Genomic DNA, 22,333 nt, shown 5'->3' with positions numbered 1-22,333 from the left:
CTATTCCTCTGATCTTAGCAATGTTTTTCAGATGGTAAAAAGCTGCTGATGTTATTAGTTTAAGTGCAGAAGTGCATAAATTTATTTGAGCAATTTTACATTCATGTTATCTTCCAAAATTCATACAGTGTGGATGCTCAAAATGGAGTCGGCTGAAGCAAAAAGCTTATAAGTGCCGACCCCATGTTCAATTCAATGTACATTTACATAACATAATCAATTATTAGGTCTAGATCACATTGACTTTTGATGCAAGTCCTTCCTGAGCTAAACAGATACCGATTTTTAACGATACAATCATCAGTTTTAAGCTTCACACAAAATGTTCCATGAAGAGCATTTAAATACATAACACAGCAGCTTCTTACATTTGTACATTTTGTAGAATGGACCAAAATAAACAGAACACTTGACGAAGTATGCCTAAAAAGAATTACTACGTCATTAATCTTACTTAATTCGAGTTTAATCACAGGTATACATTGTAGTTCTTTCTGATATTGGTACCAATAGTTATGTGGTGTTGTTTCTAGTTATAAACTTCAAAATGATTTACATTTGTATCACGCATTTAGCTTGCGTAGGGTCAGGCATATTTTAGTCTATTGTAATTCTCTTGGTCCTATTATTGTTTTGATGTGGCTGTTTAAGTTCAGGTCTAAGTCCATGATTACTCCTAGATTTCGAACCTGATTTTTTGGTTTCAGAGAGAGAGACTCAAGGTGACTGATAACACTTTGTCTTTGTGTCTGTGGCCAAAAACAATAATCTCAGTTTTGTCTGAATATAGAAAGTTGTTTTGCCTCCACAAACTGGTCTGTTGGATGCAGTGACAGAGAGTATCTACAGGCCCATGTTCACCAGCCGTCAGTGACACGTAGATCTGAGTGTCATCTGCAACAGCTGGAGGAGGTGTGTGTGGATCGGGAAGTCTGGGCATCTCAGCTGAGACTGAAGCCTCCACGACCCGGCCCCGGATAAAGTGGAAGAAAATGGATGGATGGATGTTTGTAGTTCGTATTTGGACAGACAGAGCACAATGGATGCTAAGCAGCTGCTTCCTGCGTTTTACACACAAACAAAGCCAGTGGAAAATAGTAATTCGTTTATGAAAGGAAGAAAAACTAAGCAGGGTCTGTTCTGTTCTTTAGATAATGAACATAGATAAGTTATATGCAAGAAAAGTGCCTCGTTTTTCTCTTGTTTAGACACCAGAGAACTATTATTTTACTTCCCGAACACTTTGATTTTTGTTTTTATAGTAATTCCTATGCATTTAATGTGCAATACACAAGTAAGTTCAGACTGTTTTCAGTTCAGTGAGCTTTATTATCAAAAGCACATAGAGAAAATCAAAATGACACAACAATATAAAGTGATGGACGACTTGTGTGGATTAGCTGCTGGTCTATTGACTCTCCTCTGTTTTCTGACCCCTTTTAAATAATGACCTTTATTATGAGAAATAGAATAATCATAAAACGTCTACACTAATCATGCAACAAATTGGTAAAAATGGAAGAGTTTGAAGAATACGGGAGAAAAACCCTGTTATTTCATTGCAATATAAGCATTCAGAGACAATAACAATAGCAGCAGACTTATTCCATCGCTCTCATCCACAGTTGTACAGTTTTGGATGTCAAAATTACAATATATTATAAATTCACATAAAAGTATCATGTATTTTGTCAATTCAAGAGAGCACCTTTTGAAAGTACATTACTGGCTTTGGATACTGTACTTCAGGCCTCTCTGTGCTGTGTCTTTTGACCCACATGGTGAATCATACTCTCCCTCTCTCTGTCGTAGAGACTTAATGGTTTACATTCCTACGAAGAGGACTTGAACAGCCTGCGTAACCTGCTCTGAGTGCGCCTGTTTCACCATTAGATGATGTGGATGAAATGCATATAAAGAGTTTAAAGATCCCAACGCAACTGGGGCAGGAAAGGTCAATGTAGTTTAGGTGGTGAGCTCAATGGTAACAGCCACCGGTTTGGATTTTGTGGAAAGTGGAAAAGTTTTTGTGCTGATTTATACTTTACCGCACAGAACATTGAAGTTGAAGTACTCTTTGTGGTAACTCCAACGCATCTGGTTGAAATATATGTATAAAAAAATGTATTAGGTGTTAAATTATCAGGAGACAGGAGATACAACCCCACATTGGTGAAAAGCTGAAATTACTGATGGCAACATTCAGACCCAACAAAAAATATTCCATCAGGTCGACATAAATACGCAAACTTTACTGAAATCAGTTATTATCATCGGTTACAATAGTCGTTATATGGATGACTTCATACTGGAGAGACCTGTGGCATGTGGCAACACAATAAGCGACACACAAGTCACCAGATTATGACTCAAGGACTTTCCATGGACTTCCCAGAGTGACTAAGATGCACCGCACATGGACTATTGTTTAGCCATTTAAAGGCTTAGTTATTTTAAATGTCAGTTGTGAAGTTATTTTTAATTTAACTCTGGACAATACACTGTTTGATATCTGTGCCATTATTGAATTCTGTTGAATTAAAAAAAATGTTCAAACATTCAAACATGGTTATTTCTTTGGTCCAACAAATAAATATGTCTGAAATACCTGCACCGTGTCCCTGATTACCTTTCACTTGCCTAAGTGCACCCCTGTGAAAACTAGTGGTTTGGTGCCACCTGCCGGCAAATTATTGTAATTTTGCTGAGACGTAAATCTTCCTGACACCTTTAGAAATATTTGACATGTTGAACAAAGTTTCGAGGAAAATTTATGTTATTGTTATGTTACGAGGGCAGAAAATATGAGAAACGCAGTTTAGTGTGTTTTTTGGGGGGAGAAGATTGGCAAACAATCTGGTCTAGTGTCCTCTTGGATTACTTTCGCGTCTGAAGGTAGTGTTAAAAAGCATTGGCAAAATTAGCAAATAGTTGTATTGCTTGGAATTTAAAACAACTAATAAATATGTTTAGCAAATGTCTTTTTTTTTGGAGTGAGAAGGAGTGAGAATCCTCTTTCCCTGCGCCTTCGCCCGCTACACACCTCCTTCTCTTGACCCACTGCAGCTCTTTGATGAACAACGAATGATCGCGAGAACTTCGGAAATCTCGGGGTAATGGCTGGAGATCTCGGATATTAGAAGGTACTTTTGTGCTTTTATTTACTTTGTCTTTTAGTCAAAATAGACCAATTAAAAGCGCGTTTTCCCTGTAATTACCGACATATGTGTGTAAGTGGAATGTGACAATTCCTTACCGAGAAATCTGAGTTATTTACACTCGCAGTGCCGGTGCAAAACATCAAACTTTCGAAATAAGAGCTCACCGTTTTCCGCGCTTTTTACCATTACGACAACAGCTAGCGCCAATCTGAGAAATACCACTGTTTTACACAAAAATGCACCAAATAAATGGATTGTGGGGCGAACAAGTAGGTGTATAATCACTGTGGAGTTGTGCATTTGCTCAAACTCCGCCTTTAAATGCGTGTTTATATGAGCTAAGCCTATGTTGCTAGCGTTAGCATCTGTGCGAGGCCTAGTCAGGAAGCAACTGCGAGCTTTTATTTTCAAAACTGTGTTCATCTCACCTGTCAGGCTCCAAATGCAGAATGCACTTTCAAATTAATACTATATGTTTACTATAACGTCAAATCATTTAGTCTTCTGATTCATGTTGTTTTTTATCCTTGTTTTACAGACGGAGCGACCGCAGCCTAAATCCATCTAAATCGGAACAACGTCATTTTGAGTAAGTCGTACACATTTAAGCTACGTTAGTTAATTGTAAAGACATCTGCTTTAACGGGTTTCCGCTCTGGTTATTAATTTATACTTTTTAGCAAACATTAAGATAAAACCTGGAAGTGAAAAAACATAGCTGTTAATTTATTGTTTTATTTTTCATGATAATTTTTCCATTCCTTATTCTGACATGTTAAGACATTGTACTTGCTCAGTCTGAAATAACACTTATATTTGCAGTAAAAACATCTCAGTGTATATTTTATGGGTAAAAAATATGGTCCAACAAGATGCCCCTTAAACATTGGTTAGTGCTAGATCGTATGCTCCGGAGGGACGGTCTGCTGTGATTTTGTTTAGATCTATGAGTTGGTTTGTCTAAAAATACAAATAATCCTAACCCTAATCCTTAAAGTTAACTCCTTAACTCCCACCTGAACCGAGCACATTTTCTCCAGTTTGGCTTTACCCCAGTCCAAAAGCTTCTGGAAAAAAGTGATGGGAAAAAAAACAATGATGGAAATGTGACAAAAAAGTGGGAAAACATTGACAAAAAAGTGACGAAAAATTTCTGAAAAAGTGGCAAAAATGTTACAAAAAAATGATTAAAAATTGACGAAAAAATGACAAAAATGTGACAAAAATGTGACAAAAAATGGATTAAAAATTTACGAAAAAATGACAAAAATGTGATAAAAAATTACAAAAAAGTTACAAAAATGAGTTGAACACCCAACAAAAATATGTTGGAAAAAAAATCTGATGACGTGAGGAAAAAGATCCTCTCGGTTCAGGCGGGAGTTAAGTGGTTAACCATTTCCCTGGCCCTAACCTTAATTTGTGTCATGATATCTCACGTTTTCACAGCAGACTGTCCCTCCGGAGCAGACGATCTAACACTAACCTTAAACATTTGGATCTCATTTATGTCCTTGACACCAAGACCATTTATAAATGGTCCCCCCAAAACGTATTTATCTTATTGGAAATGTCTTCAATATAACTTTGCTTATTAAAAGTATACAGAAGGATCAGAGGCACTTTAGGTATTTAGCTTAAAAACCCGTTATTGTTTCATGGGTCATCATTCTGCATGTTTTTGTTGCACAGCAGCCATGGCTCAGGTGGCGGCCCACGGGAAGCTGCTCCTCCAGCGTTTGCACCAGCAGCGCGAGATGGACCTGCTGTGTGACATCACCATCAAAGTCAAAGACGCCGAGTTCAGGGCCCATCGGAACATTCTCGCCTGCTTCAGTAAATACTTCTCCTCTTTGGCCATGAAAGGGCACGGCACGGCCACCCTCGACCCAGAGAAGGTCAGCCGCTACGCCTTGGAGAAGCTGCTGGAGTTTGTCTACACCGGGCAGATGAACCTCAGCAGGTAAAGGGTTGCTTGGTTTGTGAGATTGTTTTATGTTTGGGCTGTTGTGAATTAGCAGTTTCTTTTGTGTAGCAATGTTTGTCTAACTCGAAAGCAACGGGATGATGGCTGCATTAGAGACATGTTGGTAGAAAGCTTTTTAATAATGCATTAGTCTTACATAGCGCTTTTCCAACCGCTCAAACTCGCTTTACCATGTCGTGCATTATTCATTCACATTATTCACAGTGATGGTAAGTTATATAGCTGCCCCAGGGGTAGATTGATGGAAGCGAGGCTGCCAATCTGTGCCATCAGTGTGCCATGAGGGGCCCTCTGCCCATCATCAACCACTCACATTCATCCTGGCATCCTGGTCCTAAAAGGTCTCCCTGGCCCTTCCTGCTCCCGAGATCTGACGGGATCAGGCAGAGCAAAGGCAGTATTTGTAGTGAATGTTATGCCCTTGAATTTTCAATTGCTATTCATTTTGCAGCCCTGCTTTAAATATAATTTGTTAATTGTCCAGAGGATTATTTAAAGGCCTGTACTTGATTTTCGATCACAAACAATAGAAGAGTGAGCCAGCAAATGAAAGTGAATGAATCCACTGTTTAATCAATAAAGTCCTATCTTATCTTATCATAAAAATGTTAATTATGGACCAAACATTCCTAACACAATTGTAGTATCTGAGTTGTTAACAGGGACATGTTTCTCAACTTTCACACTGAAATGCTTGAAAGCGAGCCTGCAAGTTCATGGAATTGATACGAATGCTTTACAATTAGTGCATAGTCCTTTTACAATGTACTTAAAGGGACTATACAGAGTTTAAAAATGTTAAAATTAAGTATTTTCCTCCCCCTAATTGTTCCAGCAATGTCCTAATGTGTAGAATGACCTCAGACCTGTTCACCACAACTGCCTCTAAAATCCTGCACTGTCACTCAAAAGTTGTTAATTCGGATCTGATTTGCCGTCATGCACGAGCTTAATATAGAAGGTGCAGTAACACGTAAGACCTGAGGTGGCAGTAGTGAGCATAAAAATGTCCCTTTTAAGTTGGACAAAACAAATTTCATTCCACTATATTAGATGCAAACTAAGGTATAATAAGAAAAAAAAGAACATGTTGTTGTATACTGTACTTGTCAAGAAACAAGTCTAACTCTATCTAATGTTATAATCTCATCTGTTTCCAGCACACGTCACAGCGCTGTCCGCCGCGCTGCCCTGTTTTTGGGAATGCCCGACGCCGTAAAAAACTTCCCAGACGCTCCGCAGTCCGCTGAATCCGACGCCGACAAAGAGGCGGGCGCCGCTTCCCCGACAAGCCCCGGGCACCAATCAGACGGCGAGCCCAACTCCCCGCTTCCTCTGTGCATCTCCGCCGTGACCGGTGCTGACAAGATGATGAAGAACGAGGAAACGGAACCCGAGGAGGAAGACGAAGCCATGATGGAGCTCATGGACGACGACGATGTTGAATACACTCCCGGCAAAAAGAGAGCGAGGAAACCTAAGACGTTTTTCGGATGTGAGGATGCCGAGGTCGGGGATACAGTTAAGGAGAGTCCTGCTGCGGGGCGGGGGCGGGGAAGAGGGCGCGGTCGCGGGCGGGGCAGACCTCGCCTCGTTAAAACTGCATCTGTTGAAGATCCAGAAAAGAAGTCAGAAGAGGATCCAGATAAGGCGTCTGAAGAAGACCCAGATAAGGCGTCTGAAGAAGATCCAGATAAGGCGTCTCCGGCAGAGCCAGATAAAGAAATAGAAGAATATTTGGATAAAGAAATCCAAGATATATGGGATGATTCGGCCGATTGGAGCCCGTCGCAGGAGGACGACGACGAACCCCAGCCCAAAAGAGTCAAATATGGCGGGAGGAGGGGGCGCGGGAGGGGCAGGAGGGGGCGCGGCAAGGGGAGAGGAAAAGGGCGGAGCACGAGGAGGTCCGACGTCTTGCTGGACGAGGACGGCGAGGAGGGGGGGGAGCTGGGAGAGGACGGGAAGGAGTACGGCGAGCAGGATCCGTCGGAGGTGAACGAGATGTCGCTGTCGTGCACCGAGTGTAACAAAGTGTTTAAAGACCAGAGCAGCTTGAGGCGCCACGAGAAGATCCACAAAGGGCTGAAGCCGTTCGCCTGCATCTTCTGCTCCAAGACGTTCAGACAGGCCACGCAGCTCAAGACGCATCTCAGGATTCACACAGGTACGGAGAGATGAAAGAAGATTTGATTAGACGCTCTGAGCCAGCGCTAAACCCCGGATTGTGTGTGTTTTTTATGTCTCCAGGTGAGAAGCCGTTCGCCTGCACAAGCTGCGACAAGTGTTTTGCTCAGAAGTGTCAGCTCGTGGCTCACCGTCGGATGCATCACGGAGAAGAGAAGCCCTACACCTGTGAGCGCTGCGGATTCAAGTTCGCCACCTCCTCCAACTACAAAATACACATCAGGTGATTGTCACACAGATGTAGTGAGGCACTTCGCACGCTCTCCTGTGCTGTTGTGGGTAAACAATGGCCAGTCTCTACAGAATTACAGTGGAAAGGGGCGAGTTTGTTGGTATAAGGCACAATCTGGCTTGTGGCTCCATGGTTTTAGAAACACACACATTTTTCTGGCAAAGTAATGCAGTTGTGAGTTTACATGGCACTTTTTAAACCTCTTACCCCCCATCTGAACTGGTCAGTTTGGCATGACTCAAATCTAAAAGCTTCTTGGAAAAATAGTGTCATCATAGCAACAAAAGAGCGACAAAAACTTGATGACAAAGCAACCAAAGAATAACAGAAAAGTGATGAAAAAGTAACAGAAATGCCTCAAAAGAGCAACAGAAAAGTGACGAAATAAAGCGACAAATATGCAACAAAAAGAGACAAAAAGAGTAACAGAAAAGTGATGAATAATTGCCAAAAAGTGACAACAAAGAGCAATGAAAAAAATCAGTTTATATCAGTTTTGTAGGTCTTTCATATGAGGCGTTACACTGGCCTTTAGGCTGTAAAGCTGAACTGGAGAAAATGCACTTGGTTGAGGCCGGGGTTAAGAGGCTAAACATGCCCTGGAACGTTGGTTTATATCAGATAAAAGCTTTCAAATTATGAACTATTGCAGAGATCTTAACTACAGAGTTAGCAGTTTTCTTGCACAGTATTTATCTATCTAGTTATCTACAGATAGTGCAGTCTTTGCTCTTTGTCAAATTGCAACTTCAAATTGATTGGGCTGGGCGATACGGCCAAAAAATAAAATTTCGTTTTTTGTTTTTTAATCATTTTATCATCAATCATTTTACTAAACTTAAAAAAGTCTCTTGATCTTTCATATGAAGAAAACTGTCCTTAATATAGTCATTAATATTTCATAATGTAGCTACAATTAGGCCCATTAAAATAACATAACCCTTGTAAAAATGGTTATTTCTGTTTTAGATATTCCTTGTCTGCTCTCAAAAGTAAAACCTCTTAATAAGCCATGGAGTTTTCAAAAGTGTTTTAGTTTTATCGTCTTCATGCCTCGAGGGAAAGGGGCGCAGTCAAACGGTCCGCTCAGAGCAGAGTATGAAAGAGATGCACTTTATGTATTGTGTTGTTGTTGTCCTTGCCTGTTTTGTCTGTAATCTCTGTGTTGTGGCTTACATGTTTTATATTTTGTATGTTCTTGTCTTGTTTTTTATGGGACTGCGGATGGAAATTAGCCTAGAGCTAAATCCGGCATATTTGCAGCACTAGTTGTCTGTTCATTAATATGCACTGTCCCATTCAAATAAATTAATAAATGAAATGAATGAATGAAATGAGTGAGAGAAAGACACAGGAGCAGACCGGAGGAAAGTGGGAAAGAAAACTCCAGCGCATCTTCTTAAAACACAACACACGGTCTTTGTGAAGCAGCAGAGATGGTCAATGTGATGTATTAATGTATAATCTCGTGTGTTGCAGGCTGCACACGGGGGAGAAGCCGTACGTGTGTGACATCTGTGGCCAGGCGTTCGCTCAGAGCAGCACTCTGACGTACCACAAGCGCAGACACACCGGAGAGAAGCCGTATCAGTGCGACCTCTGCGGCATGAACTTCTCAGTGTCGTCCTCGCTCATCGCCCACGCACGGAAGCACACGGGTAAAAACATATACATACACTCACAGGCCTAAGCTACTGACTGAAGACCCTTGTTCTCTAAATGACGTCACCTGGCAAAGCCTAAGGGTGAAGATCAAGCTGTTATTTTCTAAACTTGAACTTTCTTTTCAGGGGAGACTCCGTACAAATGCTCGCAGCCGAAGTGCGAGTCAAAGTTTGTCACGTCGTCGGAGCTGAAGAAGCACATGCGGAGACTTCATCCAGGTCGGTGCCCTTTAACGACGTTTACCCTGATTCTGTGCAACCACTTCAGCTGCAAACGGGTGGACTTCATGGTGAATATTTTTCGTGGTATAACCTTGTTGCAGAGGGGAACAACGGCGTGCAGTGTCTGTTGTGTGGAAACCGGTTTGCCAGCGTCAAAAACATGATCAAACATCAGGAGAAGGCCCACGCCGACGAAGTGAGGCAGCACAAAGAGAGAGCCAGAGCAGGTAAAGCACTTGAGTAGCTTTTAGTTCATTGCAATGTAGTAGCACACTGAACGCGGTGTGAGTGTGTTTCCTCATCAAAAGCATATGGAGGGTTATTTTAAACGGATGGATATTGTTAAGAATCTCTTTGCATTCATACAGTATTTTGCTTCATTCGTGCATTTTCAGGTATTCTCGTTTCCTTCCGTCATTCTTCTTCTAAAGAAAGCGCTTCGATTTGTATTTCCTGAGTGTTGTTGCATAATAGATGGATTCCAGAAGTGCTCGTAAGCATAATTCGAACCGTTTTAAAGTGGACATATCATGTAAAATTGACTTTTTACTCTTTTTACTAGCTGTATTTCTCAACATTCATGCGGTTTTGAGTTAAAGGGACTATACAGAGTTTAAAAATGTTCAAATTATGTATTTTCCTCCCCCTACATGTTCCAGCAAGGTGTAAAATAATAATGCATTGGTTTTATATAGCGCTTTTCTGGACACTCAAAAATCCTAAAATCCTGCACTGTCACTCAAAGAGGTGTTAATTCGGGTCCGAAGTGCCGTCATGCACGAGCTTAAAGGGACTATATCATGCTATTTTAGCCATTCCAAAGTTAAGTATAGGCATTTATATGATATATTGTACATCTACCATTATGTAGCACTCATTTTTGTGATAAATATAAGTGTTTTCTGGAGGTATTTTTCGAACCCGGAAGACACAACGCTTCGATTCAGTTAACTCCGCCCCCTCTCTCCGCACATACAACTTTACCGTAATATAAATAAACAGCAATAAGTGATATTGCTTCACGATGCTGTTATACAGAGTTGACATCTGCAACACAGCTTCATAAATGGCTAACACACATGCTAATATGCTAACACACAAGCTAACACGCGTTTGGATTGACTCACCGCTCTGGTCCATCGCTGTTTACATTGTGGGACTCGCGTTGGTTATAAAAGTTAATCCACTTTGATTCTGGCGAAGGTTCACCAAACATCCATCAGTGACAGTCACAGAAAAACAATATTTTGGTTGATAGTCGCCGAAATAATGAGAAAAAAACAACTTCTGATGAAGAGTGGCCTCTTCCTGAAAAAGGTTGAATAAACTCCTCGTCCTCGTCGCCAAACGCGCTTCTTTTTCTCCGTCCGTGACATTATCGTTAGTTAAGAATAAAAAACAGGTGTGTCCAGAGTAGGTAACAAGCTCCATCTCCAGCTGCAGCGCAAACATGACTGATCTGTTCAGACGCTCAGGGATGTTTGTTTTGGCCACAGCTGACCTGGAAGCACCTCGGGCACATCCTTTTTTTATTTTTATTTTTATTTATTTATTTATTTTTCTTTTTGTTTCTCTCTTACGACAGAAATAATGAAAACGCCGTTTTACAAATTAAAATCAGGCCGTAAGCATAGAATTAAGACGTTTAGCACTTCCGTTCCGCTGTTACGACACAACTGAACAGGTCAGTCGTTCACGAGGAGAGGGAGGAGCAGCTGCTCAGAGAGCAGGATTCAGGAGGATTGCGGAGAGCTGCGTGAATGAAGCCACAAACCACTCTGGGGGTGTTTTTGATAAGGAAATAGCATAACAACATGGCTAAAAGCTCCAAAAAGTCGATTTTGCAGGATATAGGACCTTTAATATAAAATCTGCACTTACATGTATGACCTGAGGTGGCAGTAGTGAGCATAAAATGGCCAACTTGCATCTAGCCTCTTGAATCCTCGAACAAAACTAAATTGAGCAGTTTCTTCTACGGCGTCAGCGCCTCGGTCTGTACTTCCTGAATACAATTGCTTCATTGTCCAAAAGCCCATTATCCAACATTGTCGATTATGAGCTGTTCTGTGCTTGAAGTGTGTTTATCACGCACTGCTGGAGCTGCTCACGCCATAGTCCAACCGGAAAGGAGGAGCCCCTCAGTTAAGATTTTCACCAGCTCTATCACCTGCATTTCATTGTTGCCATTTAATTCCTACAGAGACATATTTTCAAACCATAAAAGGTAAAATATCAGAGCTCAGGCACCCAAAATAATGTTTCTATTATAAATGTATTTTTAAGCTTTAAGGCATTTTTAAAGAAGGTTAAAAAGGAGGTTTTTATTTTGTTTATTCTGATTAGCTCCTCCTGCTGCCAACAGAGGGCGCTACTAGCAACACATGACAGTGACAAAACATCAACCAAAAAGCAACAGAAACAGATGAAAAAACCACAACAAAAAAACTAAGAAAACATGATAAAAAAGAGACAAAAACGCCTTTAAAATGTGACAAAAATGCAGCGACAAGGTTTAGCTTTTCAATGAAGCGTGACACTGTTGCTCTCCGGTTGAGAAGCTTTTAGATTTGGGTAAAGCCGAACTGGAGAAAATGTGCTGGGTGAAGGCGGGAGGTAAGAGATTAAATAGTAAAATGTGAAACATCAAGCATGTTTAAAAGTCACTTTAATGCAATATATCCAATTCACATATTAAATCTATCATTGCATCTTTCTCTTTAGTGGTCCTCTTGGCGTCCAGTCACCCCGTCGCCTTCGTCCAGAGTAAACTGTCCCAGGACCAAAAGAGTCTAGTCTTCTCCGAGCCGTCCAACCCAGAGCCCGGCACGCCCCTCCCCAAATCAGACATGGCCATGGACACGGACGCCGCCCTCACCATGGTCACGGACGCCAACACCGGCATCGACATGGACGCGGGCACCGCCACAGTCACCATGGATTCGGGCACGGCCGAAGCCCTCCTGCAGAACTTCAAGGCGGAGCCGTCCCACGCCCCCATTAGCACGGAGGGGGCGCAGGTGAGCTTCGAAGCGGGACCGGAGCAGACCATCACGTCGGATACGCTCCACGCTCTGGTGGAGCAGCTGCGACCCAGCTCCCCGGCCTCGAACCTCGAGCAAATCGTCATTATCCAAACGGTGGACAGCACGGAGCAGGAACAGGCGCCCACAAACACGTAAACATTGGACCGGAAAACCTGTTTGGACGTAGGTGTGTAACAGTATGGGAAAATAACAAAAGCAACGTTATCATGGACTTGTGCATTAACAATACTATGATGAAGTCGTGTTTAAAATGTGTTGTTTTGTTGCTGAAGCATGTTAGAAGCTGGAGACTACATAGACCATGAAACTACTGTCATAAACTATAGAAATCACATGCGTACAGTACATCTCTATCCAACAACTCCACAAACTGTTTGAATTCCCATAAAAATGAATGTTCCCCGCTCCTATATCAAAGTATGGCGTGGCATTTATATAATTTCTATGGTTTCTCTATCATTAACATATAAGATGATGTTCGGTGGGTAATCAATGTGTATCTGACCCCACAAAAAAAAACAAATTTTACTCAGGGTTTCTGTGAGGCAGTCAATTGTAATCAAACTGGCATTTATTGGAAAATGTTCAACAATTTTTACTGTACAAGTTCATCAAAATGACCAAAATGGTGGTCTAAAGCATAATCTGTTGTAGAAAGTTGCCTGTGTTGTCCAATTCTCAATCCTCTATTTGATGTAAAGTTTGCAAATCTTAAGAAATTTAATATGTGCTGATTTCTTGCGGTTGTGACTTTAAAAAATGTAGTATTTGGCATTAAAAAGCATTAAATTTGGCTCGCTTCTGCCGGTGTAAACCCTGTAACTGATTCTGCTTTAGCATTTAGCTCAGAGGCCACTTTTATACGCTAATTCTTCTCTAAAGTAAAATCTCGAAAGATTTTTTATATTCACTAATTATTGCTATCTAGGCTTTGACCTCAACTTTATATGGTCGATGGGTTGACTTTATCAGAAAACATCTGTGTCGTTGATAATTTGCGTTGTTTGATGGCTAATGCTAACGGCTAATGCTAACGGCTAATGGAACTGAAACGTTTCCCGGACTAGCCGACTTGCTAACTGTCCGCATAGGAGCGAACGCCTCTTCTCCTGTTTATTTCTCAGCCATAAACCTCTTTATAATATTTCAAAAGAATAATTTTAGCAAACTCAAGCTTATCCATGTAATATTGCAATAACGTACATAAAGCAAACACTCTTAATTTTACAGATTTAAGTCAATATTTCAAAACTGTTGCGTGCCTACTGTTGCCTGTCAACCTTTGTACAGTGTAGTGATAAGATTTTATAGTCAAAAGTATTATATAGATGACCAGTTATCAAACATTTCACTTCAAGAGAAAGGATTCGGCTCTTCACAGCTTTGCGTTAGGAATAACTTTTCTCTTTCTACCATGACAATAGACCAGAGAACAGAACTTTACTCCAAACTCTTCATTTTCCTCTTGAAATGTTTCAGAAAATACCCGTGTTTGTGTGAACGTGGCTCTAATCGGCCATTGTTCTTTGTTCTGTTTGCAATGATGTGTTCCAGTTAAAATGCTTAATAGTTTTTGCTTCATTTTTCTGACTTTATTCATTATGAAAGTTGTATTTATACATTTACTATGCTTTTTCTTTAGTGGTCACTCATGTCAGCATTTTAGCTCTTTATATCTGAGTTAGTCCTAACACTGTTATTATTATTGGAGGATAAACAGTTGTGGGCTAACTGATCATACTTCATTAATTTGGCTTAAAAAGTGCTTCGTTTAATGCTTTTGTGTTTGTGTTTTCTCATTTGATCAAACCCTGTAGATTTGACACTACAGATAAGAAACGCTATGTAAAATAATCTCGAGTGTTAAGGCCAAAGGCATTAGCTGTCGTTTCCTCATTGTGCTTTTTGTGTCTTTTTATTTTATTTTACACTTTCAATCAACCTTTGCTTTAGGTGAAGTTTTTAATTAGGTATTGGAATAACATGTAAGATGTGAATGACTTGTAAACTACTACACATCCTGTGTGAAAATAAAACCAAAAAAGAAACCAGTTTGTTCTCTTTAACAAGAAGGAGATGGGGCTTTATTTGTATTTAACAATTGACACGAACACAAATGAAGAAGAGATCAACAAGTACAAGCCACACAATACAATCTTAAACTGAAAAAATGAAATTATTTTGAAATTCATGTCTCATCAGTGGGGTTAAAGTTGAACTAGAAGAGCATAGACGAAAGCGACTTGCGGACACTGGCCATTTCTTGCTGTTGCTGAAAAAAAAAAAGAAGTAAATTAGAGGAGCAGAGGAGGAAAAGGGAATATAGAAGGATGCTGAAGTCAGAGGAAAAACTTTCTTGAGTACTGTTACAGCTCTATTACTCAAACTTTGTGCTTTGGGGCTTACAGTCTCCATAAGTATCTTCTTCTGCAGCGTGTTCATCTCCTTCTTCAGCTCCTGCGTGGCCCCGTGCAGGAAGGCGTCGTGGCTGTTCTGCATCTCCCCCGTGATCTTCGCAAACACTTCGTAGAGCTCTCGGACCGCCTTCAGTTTCTGGCCCTGGGCGGCTCTGGCTTGCTGCAGCACCTTGATTTGCTGCTTGAACAGGCCGGCCATCTTCTCCTCATGCTCCTCGCCGCGCTGCGCCTCCGCCTCCCACTGCTGGAGGGCCGTGGTCACCTGCTGGGAGTACTGCTGGGTCACGCGCTGCCGCTGGGTTCGGTGGGTGCTCCACAGCTGCTCCAGTTTGTGCTGGCTGCCCTTCATGTAGTTTTTGGTCAGAGCTTCCAGGCGTTTCTTCTTGACCTGCATGGCTTTGTTGATGTCCGTCCCAAACTGCTCCAACATGGACTGGAAACCGGTGCCCACAGGTGGTTCAGCCACGCCGGGGTCTTCATCGTCAAAGTCTGTGGAGGGACGCTTCTTAGACGGCTTCTCCGTGAGTACATCTAGGAGAAAGTAAAGTCAAATGGGGTATTCACTGATCTGGTTAAAGCACAAGGTTTATGCAGGTGGCAGGATGGCAAATTAAATTATTTTTATAATTAATTATTATTATTAAGTGAATTAGTGACAATGAATGAGCATCTTGAGAAAAACATCTTTTGGAAAGAGAAATAAATGTATATAAAATTTGAAGCAATACATTTAATTATATGCATTTTGGACCATACTGTTCACTTTTTGACAACCTTTAAGTTTAGAGTTCATGCCTGTTAGGATTTGGGACCTTCATTTTGTCCCACAAAAACCCTGAAACTCCCAGACTGACTTTTAATTTGGGGTTCAAACAAAGTCAGTCTGCTCACAACATAGCCAAAACAAAATAGAATGTACTTAATTAAAAAAAAATCTCTAAATAACCATATAATATCTCATCTTTTGACGTTTAAAGCAATAGAGTTCGGGAATGTGGCGTCACATCGCTAAGCATTATGGGATTAGCAGCCATTGTAAACTAATGGAGATTTTAAAATTTAAAATACTGGAGTTATTGTTCACATTAAAACACTTGGAGACCACAGTGTGTTAGATGTATTTACCAGCAGTAACTCAGCAGTTTCCAGTCATTCCACTGGTTTTTCTCCACTTTTCATAGTGTTTTTAGCTATTAGTCTATGGAAATGTATGCTAACAGCTGCAAAGATGGCGGATCTCCATGGTAACTGTGGACATTCCCGAACTAGATAGTAACTCTTGCCCCTAGAGGCCATAAACGCAATTGCAGGTGTCGAGTTGCGATTTAGTTTTTTTTAAATGTATTTATTAATTGTCCATGAGAGTAAATATTACGCTGACAGAAAAGGCGAAGGGAGAGAGGGATGTTGTACATCCAAATACACAATTGTTTTTTTTTTCTCTCAAACTTGGCTGTAAACTGTTTAAAGTGGCGCTAGCCTGCAGTTAGCTTTGCCCGTTAGCCTGTTAGCTTCTCCTTCGTGTCCGGTGGCCAGAGACACCAGGGGGAGATGAAAGATCTTCTAATCATCTCATTAACACTTGTATTACCCCCAGAAAGACTACGAAAAGGACTTATTAAGGTAAACAAGTTAAGACAGGCGAAATGTATTGATCACTTTTTTATTTGAGCTGGCCTGACACAACCTTCCCAGGATCTAAAATGCATGTTGTCCTTACTTTCTTTGTCTTGTGAACCTCTCGGGTCTCTGTTCTTCTCTTGTTTGTCCGCGGGTTTCATTTTCTTTATTTGCATTTTTGCCGATGACATCTTAATTCAACAGCAAATAAGCCAATTTATTTATGGAGTAACGCTAATATTGTACTGCGACTTTTCCCGCCACGGCTTGCTCGTACGTAACTACGCAGTCGCCATAGCAACTGTGAGGCGGGGACGGCGGGGAAGGGTAAGGCGGAAAAAATAAGAAAAGTACTTGATTTAAACTTCAGATAACTATTTTTGAAGGAGTTTTGGGTGTATATGGTACGTTTCCCGTTGGACATTTCGTTTTTCTGTGAGTAGAAAATGGGAAATTGTCACACTGTTGGACCAAACGAGGCCCTGGTGGTTTCAGGTGGCTGCTGTGGCTCCGATCTGAAGACATACGTGGTGGGCGGCGGGGCTTGGGCCTGGTGGCTCATTTCCGACATTCAGAGGATAACACTTGAGATTATGACCCTGCAGCCCATGTGTGAGGATGCAGAGACAGCGGAGGGTGTAGCTGTTACAGTCACAGGGGTGGCTCAGGTGAAGATTGACAGTGAGCTGTTGGAATATGCCTGCGAACAGTTTCTGGGCAAATCTGTCCTCCAGGAAATCGAGAACGTCATCCTGCAGACGCTTGAGGGTCACCTGCGTGCCATTCTCGGTACCCTTACTGTTGAGCAGATTTACCAGGACAGAGACAAGTTTGCCACTCTTGTTCGAGAGGTGGCTGCACCAGATGTCAGCAGGATGGGCATCAAGATCCTCAGCTTTACCATCAAGGACGTCTATGACAAAGTGGAGTATCTGAGCTCATTGGGGAAAGCGCAAACGGCGGCGATGCAGAGGGATGCTGACATTGGTGTGGCAGAAGCCGAGAGAGATGCTGGCATCAGGGAAGCTGAGTGCAAGAAGGAAATGATGGATGCGAAATTTCTGGCTGACACAAAAATGGCTGATTCTAAACGACAGCTTGAAATGCAGAAAGCTTCCTTCAATCAGGAAGTAGACACCAAGAAAGCAGAGGCGCAGCTGGCATACGAGCTGCAGGCGGCCAAAGAGCAGCAGAAGATCCGTCTGGAGGAGATCGAGATCAAGGTGGTACAAAGGAAGAAACAGATCACCATTGAAGAGAAGGAGATTGACCGCACTGAGAAGGAGCTGATCGCTACAGTGATGAGGCCTGCAGAGGCCGAGGCCTACGAGATGCAGCAGATCGCAGAGGGACAGAGGATCAAGAAGGTGCTGACTGCACAGGCCGAGGCTGAGAAGATCCGTTGTATTGGTGAGGCAGAGGCCAGTTCCATCGAAGCCGTGGGTAAAGCTGAGGCCGAGAAGATGAGACTGAAGGCTGAGGCCTATCAGCAGTATGGAGAGGCTGCCATGGCCGCGCTGGTGCTGGAGGCTCTGCCCAAGATTGCTGGTAAAGTGGCTGCATTAGCCAAGACTAAAGAGATTGTCATCCTGAGTGGAGAAGGCAGCCGTGTGAGCGAAGAGGTGACCCGCCTCTGAGCTCAACGCTGAACGCCCTTACTGGGGTTGATCTGACCAAGATGCCGCTGCTGCAGAAGATGACCAGTGCCACAGCCATTTGATGACTCTATGGGATTGTTCACTCTCACCTGCCTCGAAACACCACATGCCTCACCCTGTACGAAAAGGTGAGCTTTTCAAGATGGAAGTTTAGCATGTGATGATGATGGTTTGCAACAAGTGAAGTGAACATAGATAGTACCACTACAATACACACCACGTTTTGTTTTTTCTACTATGACACGGTTACTTAGATGCAATGTGAAGGCTTTCGCCTTGTTGTATATTCCCTCTGCGAATCAGTTTTCAAGAAATCCCCAATCTGTGTTTCAGGGATCTATCCGTTCACATGTTATAATAAAATAAATAATAAAAAGGTTAAATAATAAAATGTGATCATTTCCACCAGGGCCAGTATTTATTTATTTATTTTTAGCAAACTTGTGGACGTGAGCTTTATGCAAATAGATATATAGATTTCCCAAGCGTTTAGTGTGTGTATAATGGATCAAAGTTGAATAAACAAGTGCATTTGCAAAAAAAAAATAAAAAAAAATTGATAAATAAAATTATTTACAGTTATACCATGGCAAGGTCTTTCTGAAACTTGGTTGTTAAAAAAACTGTAGACACTTAATTATTATTAAAATATTTATCGCAATAATAATGAAAAGAAACAGATGGTGGCAATAAATATAACTACGTATGATAATAATAATAATAATAATAATAATAATAATATATATATATTTTAAAACGCAGTTAAAAATGATCACGCACGACGTGTTTCTATGGCAACCCAAGCTTTCTTCGAGCGTGCTTCCAGGCTCGGCGACTTCGCAGCTGAAGTTGCCGTCCGCAAAATGACATCGCCAACTAAAACATATCTCACTTGTTGCGCGAAACATCAGATTGAAGCCAATCCGCACATTACGGATGTTTTGGGTAAAACACCGAACACAGAGTAAGTCAATGTCTCTGAAAAAGAAGCTAGCAAACTAACGTGTGTTACCGCGATGCTGCTCTCGGGAAAATGCAACGACTTAATAATGAACTTCTCATTTCAATCAGTGTTTGTCTTTACAGGGAATATGTTTTAAAACTTGCAGGAAACAACCGACTCAAGCCTGTTCGAAGACTTGATGATAAAGATGCTTTTGTTCTTTCAAAATGTCTGCACCTCAGCCAGGGGTTGACAGGTAGGTGGTGATTCTTCATAAACTACTGCTATCAAGACTGAGGCATAGTATAAAGTATAATAAAAAAGCATAGTATACAGTATAAAGAATAATTACAATCTAACCGGCTTCAAAGCTCTAGATCTGAGTTACAACAATATCACAGATGAAGGGGTGCACTCCTTGGTCAGTCTCATTCAGGTAAGTTGACCATGGCTGAATAATGAATAACATTTAAGTACATTTGTAAATGAAGGGTAAAAGGGTATGTTTTGGTTCTTTTGCCACACAAAAGGGAGGCTCATTGCGTTCTCTGGATCTCACCTTTAATAACATCGGAGCTGACGGGGCAGAACTCCTCTCACAGAGCCTCCAGGTCTGTCTTTTTTCCCCCTAAAGAAAAGACAAGAAACAACAACCAGATTGGTTAAACATGTTTGTGCATTTCAGGGTAACTCCACGCTATTGTCCCTCACTCTTTCGGGGAACAAAGTGGGGAGACGGGGAGGCATGAGTTTGGCCAATCTGCTACAGTTCAACAACACTCTGCAAGCCCTTTATCTGGCCAGCTGTGACCTGGTATTTATAACTATTACATTTGTGTTTTCGTAACTTAAAAATTGCCATAAGATTGCAACAAGAGTGATAATGCAGTGGGATGAACTAATGCAATAAATGATACGTTTATTTCTCTTTCGCAGGACGCTCAGAGTGTCATTGCTTTTGCCATTGCTTTGAAAACCAACCAGACGCTGCGTTGCCTTGATATCAGTCGATCAGTGATGTCTCAGCAACAGGTGGAAAGCTAAGATGATGTCCTAAGGATTTTTAATAAGCTTTAACTGTTTTTTTTTGTTTCTGAATATCTCCGTCCAGGAGGAGTGGGCTGTGCACTTCAGCCACACGCTGGCCCTGAACCAAAGCCTTCAGGAGTTACATTTAGGGCTCAAGGAGATAATGTCGACTGGGATGGAGAGGCTGAGCAAAGGGCTGCTTTTCAACCACAGCCTGAAATACCTCGATTTGCGCTGGTCAGAAATCCCTTTGATTACCTACCTTCTACTTGATCAACATTAACCCCTTAACTCCCACCTGAACCGAGCACATTTTCTCCAGTTTGGCTTTACCCCAGTCCAAAAGCTTCTGGAGAAAAAGGTGTGAAAATAGCGACAGAACTGAGATGAAAACAATGAAGATGTGACAAAAAAAGACAAAAATGTGACAAAAAATTACAAAAAAAAAGACACAAAATGACACAAAAAATGACCAAAAAAATGATGAAAAATGTGACAGAAAAAAAAGACCCAAATTTTTTTATAAAATTGATTAAAAAAGTTACAAAAAACTAACAAAATTAATTGAATACCCCCCCAAAAAATGTGATGACGTGAGGAAAAAGATCCATTTAGATGAGTTTTGTAGATCTTAGCTTTCAAATGAGGTGTTACACTGGCCTACAGGATTTGGGTAAAGCTGAACTGGAGAAATGCTCTCGGTTCAGGCGGGAGTTAAGAGGTTAAAACATCACTAAAACATTTCACAAGCTTTACCATCACATTTATAACATTCAACATAAAACACGCATTGTAAGCTGTGTAACTGACCCAGTACATGTTAGATAAACAGTAGAGAACAAAGGCAATATTGTTTGTTCAGTACTGAAGTTCATAATCTCCGTCCGTCTGTGCTGTTTTAGTAATCGAGTGACGAGGGACGACGTGCTGCCGTTGGTCGATGTGCTGGTGAAGCAGAGCTCCTCTCTGGAGGTGCTGGACCTCTCGTACAATCAGCTCAGAGATGAGGGCGCTGTGTTACTGAGTGAAGCCCTAACATCACCAAACTGTTCCCTCAAAGAGTGAGTGTGACAAGGCTTCTCAAACGCTGGTACATGTACTGGTGCTTCACAGGAGATAGTTGTAGCTCTGCAGCTCTTTTAAAGGTGTGTTTGTGCTGCTTTAGTTTGAGTTTGTAGTTTACACCAGTGGTTCCCAATCTTTTAACCAAGCTTTATGCCATAAAGTGTTGTTAGTGATTTTTTTCTAGCCTATTTTCATATTATTTTATGTTCAAAATCATCCTACATATTCTTGCCTTCTAGCCTTGAGATTTACTCAAAAGGTAGACTGATTATTTTTGAAAGTATATTCTGTGTCTTGGTTGGAAAAGTTGATCGTGTGTCTAATATTACTCTCGCTTTGGTTCTGTTTCAGGCTGTCTCTTTGCAGTAACAACATCCAGTCTGAAGGTTTACTCGCTTTGGCCAAAGCTCTGTCTGTGAACTCTACAATGACTCACATTTATATCTGGGGAAACCACTTTGACAGGCCTGTCTGTGTGGTGAGAATGCTTTATATTGCTGTCTATTTATCAGTAAGAAAGTTGACCGAACAAACTTTGGGAACTCAGACTCTCTATGAGTGTTAAAAGATTAAACATGAGGATCTTTTCCACCACAATTACACATTTAAAACAAAAATACTCTATCATTGGAATGGATAAAGGTCCTCAAAATGAAACAGCTGTTCATAATAGTCCAAAGTAAAAAAGTTTCCAGGCCTTGTTGTGCATCACTATCCTAACACTTGGCTCTTCTGTCTTTCCAGGCTTTAAGTGACCTGATGCAGAGCGGCCGTCTCCACCCGGACCACACAGATGTCAGAGCGTATGAAGTGAACGGCCACATGTTTCTCGCTTGCGTTTCTCACAATTTGAGAAAACAATTTTACAAACCCGAAAACAACTCCATCCATGAAACATCCCCAAGCGGAGCCGCTCCTGTGGGAATGAGGTTCCATGTGTGAATTGAGGGAGGATGAAAACAAATAAAAAGACTAAAGCATCTAAACATTTACTGTGAATATTTACATTATATTGTTGTACTTCAGCAACATCTAGTGGTAACAACCCGTACTGCAGTTTCACACAAAGTGGCTTTTTATTGAAAAATATGAAGAAAAAAA

The 22,333-nt window shown here is 41.3% G+C and overlaps 4 protein-coding genes across 7 annotated transcripts; 3 read left to right on the top strand and 1 right to left on the bottom strand.

The window, feature by feature from the left end:
- The first annotated feature begins 3,100 nt into the window (after positions 1-3,100).
- Positions 3,101-12,811, top strand: mynn (myoneurin). 3 transcript variants are annotated; one of them, XM_079576405.1, is made up of 9 exons: positions 3,101-3,143; positions 3,700-3,750; positions 4,854-5,124; positions 6,309-7,315; positions 7,399-7,558; positions 9,047-9,225; positions 9,358-9,450; positions 9,555-9,680; positions 12,178-12,811. In XM_079576405.1, exons 3-9 carry the CDS (start codon positions 4,859-4,861, stop codon positions 12,633-12,635), a joined length of 2,289 nt encoding a protein of 762 aa, XP_079432531.1. In that variant the 5' UTR covers positions 3,101-3,143; positions 3,700-3,750; positions 4,854-4,858; the 3' UTR covers positions 12,636-12,811. The 3 variants fall into 3 exon arrangements, with proteins under 3 accessions (XP_079432531.1, XP_079432533.1, XP_079432532.1); XM_079576407.1 differs by having other exon boundaries at positions 3,108-3,143; positions 4,857-5,124; XM_079576406.1 differs by lacking the exon at positions 3,101-3,143 and adding an exon at positions 3,333-3,430.
- Positions 12,812-14,718: 1,907 nt separating this feature from the next.
- Positions 14,719-15,355, bottom strand: LOC306977764 (synaptonemal complex protein 3-like; the record flags this gene model as incomplete). Its single annotated transcript, XM_079576206.1, has 2 exons — positions 14,907-15,355; positions 14,719-14,772 (listed from the first exon to the last, which is right to left on the bottom strand). The coding sequence occupies exons 1-2, from the start codon at positions 15,345-15,347 to the stop codon at positions 14,719-14,721; spliced, it is 495 nt and encodes a 164-aa protein (XP_079432332.1). The 5' UTR covers positions 15,348-15,355.
- A 1,564-nt stretch (positions 15,356-16,919) lies between these two features.
- On the top strand, positions 16,920-18,248 carry LOC306977750 (flotillin-2a-like). The gene has a single exon (XM_079576184.1). The coding sequence runs from the start codon at positions 16,984-16,986 to the stop codon at positions 18,172-18,174; it is 1,191 nt and encodes a 396-aa protein (XP_079432310.1). The 5' UTR covers positions 16,920-16,983; the 3' UTR covers positions 18,175-18,248.
- A 793-nt stretch (positions 18,249-19,041) lies between these two features.
- On the top strand, positions 19,042-22,318 carry lrrc34 (leucine rich repeat containing 34). Of its 2 annotated transcripts, none has more exons than XM_079576132.1 (10): positions 19,042-19,159; positions 19,282-19,394; positions 19,510-19,574; positions 19,669-19,749; positions 19,824-19,952; positions 20,075-20,170; positions 20,250-20,404; positions 21,070-21,228; positions 21,584-21,710; positions 21,977-22,318. In XM_079576132.1, the coding sequence occupies exons 1-10, from the start codon at positions 19,059-19,061 to the stop codon at positions 22,172-22,174; spliced, it is 1,224 nt and encodes a 407-aa protein (XP_079432258.1). In that variant the 5' UTR covers positions 19,042-19,058; the 3' UTR covers positions 22,175-22,318. The 2 variants fall into 2 exon arrangements, with proteins under 2 accessions (XP_079432258.1, XP_079432259.1); XM_079576133.1 differs by having other exon boundaries at positions 19,068-19,159; positions 19,305-19,394; positions 21,977-22,314.
- The last annotated feature ends 15 nt before the right edge of the window (positions 22,319-22,333 follow it).

This window comes from Gobius niger (assembly GCF_951799975.1).
Source record: "Gobius niger genome assembly, chromosome: 18".
NCBI classification, from domain to species: domain Eukaryota; kingdom Metazoa; phylum Chordata; class Actinopteri; order Gobiiformes; family Gobiidae; genus Gobius; species Gobius niger.
This window is presented reverse-complemented; position numbering and strand designations above follow the sequence as displayed.